At 49.5% G+C, this 7971-nt stretch overlaps 1 protein-coding gene across 1 annotated transcript; it reads left to right on the top strand.

Annotated features, from left to right (window-relative positions):
- The first annotated feature begins 1228 nt into the window (after positions 1-1228).
- On the top strand, positions 1229-6650 carry Cenpa (centromere protein A). The gene is made up of 4 exons (XM_038320720.1): positions 1229-1578; positions 5677-5783; positions 6174-6251; positions 6500-6650. Exons 1-4 carry the CDS (start codon positions 1341-1343, stop codon positions 6632-6634), a joined length of 558 nt encoding a protein of 185 aa, XP_038176648.1. The 5' UTR covers positions 1229-1340; the 3' UTR covers positions 6635-6650.
- The last annotated feature ends 1321 nt before the right edge of the window (positions 6651-7971 follow it).

Below are 7971 nucleotides of genomic sequence, written 5' to 3'. Positions count from 1 at the left end.
AACACGTGGTTTTCCCGTCTTCCTCCCCCTCCCTCCGCCCCTCCCCCCCCAGGAGCTGGAAGGCCATCCCTTAAACCTGGGCTTTCTCTAATTTGGTTTGATTTGGTCTGATTTGGATTATTGCGTCTGCGGAGAGGTTTATGGGGTGCAGAAACTTTTCAGTGGGTAGCATACTGGGATTGAACACAGAACCTTGTGTATGAGGTGAGTGCTTTACCGTTGAGTTATGTCATCGTTGGTTTGTTTGTTTGTTTGTTTGTTTGTTTGTTTGAGACTAGCCTCGAACCCACTAGGCTAGGCTGCTCCTGAACTCGTAGCAAACCTCTTCCCTCCACCTCCCAAGTGCTAGGATTAAATCCACACAGGAAGTCAGAGCACCTACGGGCCCAATCATCTCCCAAAGTCCCCACCCCCTGAACACTGCTGCACGCAGGACCAAGCTTTTGTAGGACGTTTCAGATTCGAACCGTGACACATTTCCATAGCAGCTGCACCATTTTACACCACCCACCCCAACGTTGCAGAAGGCTTCTGTGAAATCACTGATTATATAAGGATTTTCTTGATTAGAGTACCCGCTCATGGTAGAACATTTAGAAGCCTCAAAAAAGCAAAATGACGAAATTGAAATTCTCTTTATTCTAATTACGGAGACATGACCCGAATTCATATCACTCCGAGGAGAAAGGAAAAAGCCAGTTTTTCTCGGACAATATCGTCATGGTGTTCGATAGCACGATCCAAGAAGAGTGCTGGCGCCTGCCCTGCCTGGACCTCGTCCTTACATCCCATCATCCTGGCTGTCCCCACAAACCTAGAAATGTTCAGAGGCTGGTTGATCTCATATTGTAAGGTCACGGGAGCTGTATGGAGTTGTCACATTCTTGGGTGATCTGTTTCCTCATCTTCAAAGGCACACCAACGTTGATATGAACGCATAAAACGTTTGAGGGAATGAATTCTACAAATTTACCACCCACGACAGAACTGAGATGTCCTTTTGCCCAGAAGGTACCAGAGCCAAAGAGCAACAAGCAGAGAGAAAGCCCCGCCTTCCTTCGCTTTTCCAGGTTCCCATTGGCTGACCCTGCAGTCAGACCTTCATTATCACTGGTCCTTCCGGCTGTCACTCCACGGTGGCGTTCCAGAGCCAGCCACTGAGAGTCACCGAGTTTTTTAAAATGCGATGGGCGGGGCGGGTGAATTTTGAACTGATGGCGGCGGAGCTCTGTTGTCAGTGATGCGCACGGTGCACGGTCGCCTCGCTCTTTCCTCCGACTTCGGCAGCAGGACTCGGAAGGCTTAGCGGAGGCGGCGGAGCTTGGACCCTCCTGCCAACCATGGATCCACGTCGCAAGGCGAAGGCCCCGAGGAGACGGCCCCCCAGCCCGGTGCCCGGACCCTCGCGGCCAGGCCCGAGCCCGCGCCGCCCGTCGAGGACCCCGACGAGACGACCCTCCAGCCCAGTTCCCGGACCCCGGCGGCCAGACCCGAGCCCGCGCCGCCCGTCGAGGACCCCGACGAGACGACCTTCCAGCCCGGTTCCTGGACCCTCGCGACCGAGCCGCATCAGTCAAGGTAAGCGTGTCTGCCTGAACCTCCGAGACCGGTCCCGCGCTCGCCCTGTGGAAGCTACGGACCGGCGCCGCCTCTGGTTACGGCTTGTCGCTAACCACGTTAACTAGTTTGTTTCTTGGCGGGTTTCCAGCCAGTGAGAAAAGCCAGGCGCAGACAGTACAGGTAGCTTGAGCAAAGACACTGCTCATTCTGACGGACACGGATCTCTGTTGTTGTTTTTTATTTTTTTAGTATTTATTTAATTTTTATGTATGTGTGTATGTGTCTGAGTATGTGATCCGTGTATGAGGGTGCTGGCGACGGCCAGAAGAAGGCTCGGAACCCCCGAAATCACAGGCAGCTATGAGCTGCCCTGTAAGGGTGCTGGGAACACATCGCATCGGATCCCCTGGAACAGGAGTTACAGACAGTTCTGAACTGTCGTGTGGGTGCTAGAAATTGAACCAGTGATCTTACCGGCTAAGCCATTTCTCCAGCCCCTTTATTTCTACTATTTACCCTTTCCAGTTCTTGTCTTACATGGCAGCTGGAATGTTATTTTTCCTTTGTTTGTTTGGTTTTTCGAGACAGGGTTTCTCTGTAGCTTTGAAGCCTGTCCTGGAACTCCTGGAACTCGCTCTGTAAACCAGGCCTTGGAACTCACGGAGATCCACCTGTCTCTGCCTCCCTAGTGCTGTGATTAAAGGCGTGCACCACCACCGCCTGGTTGGAATGTTATTTTTCAATTAAAAAAAAAAAAGCAGTTTGGCGAAGAAGGGGCTGAAGAGATGGTTCAGAGGTTAAGAGCACTGGCTGATAGAACAGAGAACTTGAGTTCAACTCCCAAGACCCACATAGCAGCTCACAACCATCTTTAACTCCATTTCCAGGGTATCCCATGCCTTCTGGTGTCTGTAGGCCCTGCACACACAGACATACGTGTAGGTAAAGACCCATACACGTAGAATAAAATTTTTGGTGTGACATTGCCTTCCATGTACCCCAGGCTAACCCTGAGAGGAGGAAGATGCCCTGTCTCTGCCTCCCTGGTGTTGAAATTGGACCTGTGGGCCTGGCTAGAAGGACTAAGCCCTGCTCGAAGTTCTTCTCTGGCTCCCAACAAGGCGTAGGCTCGTGGAACCCCATCCTCAGTGCTTTTAGTTCCCGCGCTTTTCCATGGTGCCTCTGACCAGTTCCTTTTATAACGATTTGTACTTGCATCGTGAATCTTACAGCTCTCTTACTCCTCTTGACTTTCTCAAAATCTTTCTTTCTCAAGAGAGAATAAGGTCTCACTATGTAGCCTTTGCTGTGGTCTGTTATAGTTAGCTTCAGCTGTCAGCATGACATAAACCTGTCACCCAGGAAGAGGGAACTTCGGCTGAAGGATTCCTCCTATCAGACTGGCCTATGGCCATGTCTGTGAAGCATGTTCTTAATTGATGTGGGAGAACCCAGTCCACTGTGGGTGGTGCTGCCCACCCCTGGGCAATGAGCTTAGGCTAGGAAAGCAGGTCAGTATGTAGCACTCCAACACGGTTCCTGCCTCCAGATTCCTGCCTAGAGTTCTGCCCTGGCCTCTCTGGAGGATGGACTGTAACATGTGAGCCAAATAACCCCTCCCTCCCCACGTTGTTGGTTGTGGTGTTTATCACAGCAACAGAAACCAGAGTAGAACAGGATCCTCTCTCTTTGTCTTCCTGGTCCTAACCTCACCCACAATTAAGTCTCCACTGCCTGTCACCTAGCAACAGGCCATTTGCTTGTCTCCCTTCTTCCATGGCCCTTGCAATGTTCTCACTGCTTAGGATAGTATTCTTTACTGGCTGGACCTTAAATAACTGTTTCTTTGAAGCTAATTTTATCCTTAAATGCTGTCCTTTTCAGTGTTTCTATTTTGCAGTACCAGGGATAGAACCTGAGGCTTTGTATGTGCAAGGTGGGTGCTCTGAGCTGCACCTCCAGCCAGTGTGTGTGTGTGTGTGCGTGCTTTGTCTTGTTAATTGTCTTAGCCAAGCTGTTAAACTAATCAGGTTTATTCATTTTTATCAGTCATTTAATTTCTCATTTTCACTAATTTATTATATTTAATTTGTCTTGTTTATCTTAATAGCTAACACTTCAGTTGAATTTAACTCAGTTATCTGTTTTTTCAAGATTTATTTTTATTTTGGGGGCCTAGAGAGAAGGCTAAGCAGTTGAGAGCACTGACTACTCTTCCAGGGTTTGATTCCCAATACCCACGTAGCGGCTAACAATCACCTGTAACACAGAGCAGGGGATCTGACTCCTGACGTCTGCAGGCACTGGGCATGTACATGAGACACAGACATGCACACAGGCAAAACACCCACCAAGATTTTTGTGGTTTTTATTTGTTTTAATTAGAATTTTATAACTGTGAAGAAACACCATGCCCACAGCAACTCTTATACAGGAAAACATTTCACTGGGGCTGACTTACAGTTCAGAGGTATTGTCTGTTGTCATCTGGTCGGGGAGCATCAGGCAGCCATGGTGCTGGAGAAGGTGCTGAGAGTTCTACATCTGGATCCAAAGGCAGGAAATGACGGTGACACATCTGCCAGGCTAGAGCTTCTGAGACCCAAAGCCCACCCAGTGGCGCACCTCCTCCAACAAAGCCATAGCACCTCCTAGTGGTACCGCTCCCTATGTGCCTGTGGGGGCCGTTTTTATTCAACCACAACATTGTGCGTGCGTGCGTGTGTGTGTGTGTGTGTGTGTGTGTGTGTGCTTACCTCCACAGAGGTCAGATTCAGGTGCCAGGGCATTGGATTCACTGGAACTGGAGTTAGATGGTTGTGAGCCACCATATGGGTACTGGGCACCAAACCTAGGTCCTCTGCAAGAACAACAAATACTCTCAGCCAATGAGCCATGTCTCTAGCCCCACTTTTTATTTCTTTTTTCTTTTTTTTTTTTTTTTTTTTTTGGTTTTTCGAGACAGGGTTTCTCTGTAGCTTTTTTAGAACCTGTCCTGGAACTAGCTCTTGTAGACCAGGCTGGCCTCGAACTCACAGAGATCTGCCTGCCTCTGCCTCCCGAGTGCTGGGATTAAAGGCGTGCGCCACCACCGCCCGGCCCACTTTTTATTTCTAATTATGTGTATGCACCTTAGTACAGGTGCCCAAGGACACCAGTCATTAGTTCCCCTAGACCTAAAGTTATAGGCAGTGTGAGCCCCGTGACCTGACGTGAGTGCTAGGAACCAAATTTGGTTCTTCTGTAAGAATGGTACACACTCTGGACCTTAACTCATCTGGCGGTCTTGTTTTCTACTAGATATAGTTCAGGCTATTCATTTGCTTCTGACGCTGTTTTTAGGGTATCTTTCAGGTTTTTAAAAGTAAATGTTTATATTAACCATTTTAAATAGTCTAATATCAGTTAAGTTTCTTCTCCAACATTAGAGTTAGAGGTATGGTCTTTGTCGCGAGGGATTGAACCCATGGCTTCGTGCATGCTAATCAAGGGATTGAACCCATGGCTTCGTGCGTGCTAATCAAGCACGTTACTGCAGAGCTGCATCTCTAGAACAGATCTTTTGTGCGTGTGTTTTTATTTTCTAGTGAGAATTCAAATTTTTACCAAAGGCTGTGCCTTCACAGCCCACATTCCCAGCACTAGCACTGAATTATGCCACTTCCAAAGTTTCAGCACGGCCTGTAATGAGCACTGGCCAACTATCACTACTTCCCTGGGCTCCAGAGTAATCAAGAAGTAATTAATTCCTTCCAGCTGTTAAAAAGGAAGAAAAGTGCCTAAAAATTGAAATAACGAACTTTTCAATCTAGGTGGGAATGGGAAAGATAGATGCGTGGAGTACTGCGGGGCCCAGCAGGAAGGAGCTGTTGGGAAGTGACTATGGTTTCAGAGGGCTTCATGGGAGTTAATACCCAACCCAAAGGCTCAGACCGCGTTCTCCTAACAAGCCTGTCTTAAGCACCTGTCTGCCGTCCTCGCTGACTCCAACAGCTGGGAGTGAGTGAATTCCCTGCTCTGGGGTAGAGTCCTGTGGTAACATCTGTTGTCTCAGCTGCGCTGCATGGACCAGTTATTTCCACTACGCCTTCCTTACGACCTACCTCTTCTGCTCAGGCGCTTCCAGTCTACGCCGAAGGCGGAAATTTCTGTGGCTGAAGGAAGTGAAGAAACTGCAGAAGAGCACAGACCTCCTGCTGAGGAGACAGCCTTTCGGCAGAGTCGTGAGTTCTGGGGACCTTCACTCTGCCCTGGGCCACCTTTCCTTTAAGTCTCTCGGGTATGTGGCTGAAGGTCACTTCTAACCCTTTGGGACGCCGCACATCCTCTGTATTTCTGAGGCTGTTTTCTCCTCATCCCCTCTGTCTGTGGTAGACCCTCTCCTCCAGTTTCCCTCCCTGCCCTGGAGATTGCCCTTTCTCCTCTCCACCCATAAACTCTGTCAGTTAAAGCTCCCAGAAGTCGGCACCTACTCTGAGCCAGGCCCTAAGATCAAGGGCAGCAGGTAATGGAAGAAATGAGGATGCGGAGAGAGACTTGGAGAAAGACCCTCTTCTCTTTGAACACTCACTCACCTGCTACTCTCTGCTCACCCCCACCCCACCCCTCCATAGGTTAGAGAAATCTGTCAGAAATTCACTCGCGGTGTGGACTTCTATTGGCAGGCCCACGCCTTGTTGGCCCTTCAAGAGGTAAGGAGTAGGGATAGGTGAAGGCTGAGAGGGGGAAGAGTATCCCAGAATGCCAAAGGACTGCATATGAGGTACCCCCAGACTGTTCCTGACCTCCCGAAAAGAACAGCCAACATGTGGTATGGAGGGGATGTGATGGATGGCCACGGGGTTCGCCCCGTTCTTTACTTCAGTCCTTTGAGTCAGGATGTCTCCAAGAGAAAACAGTCCAGGCCCTTCATCCATGCTAGTCTTCTCTTTGTGCCCAGGCAGCAGAAGCGTTTCTAGTTCACCTCTTCGAGGACGCCTATCTTCTCACCTTACACGCTCGCAGAGTCACCCTCTTCCCCAAGGACGTGCAGCTGGCCAGGAGGATCCGAGGCATCGAGGGAGGGCTCGGCTGAGCCGGCAGCGTGCCGTGTGTCTGTAAGTCTTTCCTGCTCAGACAGTGCTGCTTGTTGCTGGGGGTGGAGACTGAAGGAGAGTGTCACCCGTCCTGAGGCTCTTGCCATCTCACCGTTTGTTCCCTAATAAAGGTCTGGCCTTGCCCAACTGCTTGGGGTGCATGTGTTATGGTTCCTGTCTTTTTGTACAATGTTAAAATAAAAGCTGAGTGTAGTGGTTCATGCGTGTAACCCCAGCACTTGGGAAGCCAAAGCAGGGGGATAAGGCTCTCAGGTGCCAGGCAGGATGCCACCCAGCACTGCATAGTGAGAGCCTTCTCACAAAGAAGGGAAGATGGGAGCTGTGTTCCATATATCTGGCAGTATATCTTCCCGTTTACAAGAAATAGATTCCCTCATTTTTTTAATTTTTGTCTTTTTTATTTTTTTTTGAGACAATGTCTTACTATGTAGGCCAGGCTAACCTCAAACTCAGAGATCCCCTTGCCTCTTCTCCACCCCCCCTTCAGATTCCCTAATTGAAATCACCTGGTGTGAGTGAGAACTAAGCATATAACAAAGCCATTAAGAGTTTATTAGAGACACGTGAACAGGCCTGGGGACTTCGGTGCGCAGGCAGCGAGAGCTTGAAGATGGCGTGGCCAGCTCTTTAAGGCTGCCTAGTGCATGCTTGCAGGGGTTTAACATAGCTACGTTATACGCAGATGACGGAGCTCACACGTGGCGCCCAAGGGCTTATGTAGCTGCATCATACATAGGTGATGCAACCAAGCTGCACGTAGACCATGCAGGGCCTTTTTAAGGTCTCCAGGGTGGCTAAGTATTTTGCCTGAGCGCTTGTTTGCGCTTGATTAGCCCTGGAACCCGAAAGTGCCCCCCACTGCTGTGTGGCTAGAATCATAACACTAATTTTAAAGGAAATTTTTATTTTAAAAATTCCTTGTTAGCCAGGCATGATGGCACACGCCTTTAATCCTGTACTCAGAAGGCAGAGGCAGGCAGGCAGATATCTGAATCTGAGGCTGGCCTGGTCCACAAAAACGAGTTACAGGACAGCCAGGACTGTTACACAGAGAAACTTTGTCTCGAGATGGGGGCAAGGGGGAGCCATGTTAATAATGTGATTCCTAAATTTCAGAGTCCTGGGACCATCTGGAGCCACAGCTCCAGTGACGTCTGAGGAGAGGCCTGGACTCGGCGGGTTGGACAGCATGCACACGTTGCCCGTTAAACTTTCTAAGTAGAAGACCGTGTGGCGGTTCTCTGTGACAGAGACAAAAGGCCATCTGCACACGGACACGAGTGTTTGCAGACCGAAGGTCAGCTTTGGTGTGTGA

The sequence above is a fragment of the Arvicola amphibius genome, chromosome 2 (genome assembly GCF_903992535.2).
Source record: "Arvicola amphibius chromosome 2, mArvAmp1.2, whole genome shotgun sequence".
Taxonomy (NCBI): domain Eukaryota; kingdom Metazoa; phylum Chordata; class Mammalia; order Rodentia; family Cricetidae; genus Arvicola; species Arvicola amphibius.
The sequence above is the reverse complement of the archived record's forward strand: the minus strand, read 5'-3'. Positions and strand labels throughout refer to the sequence as shown.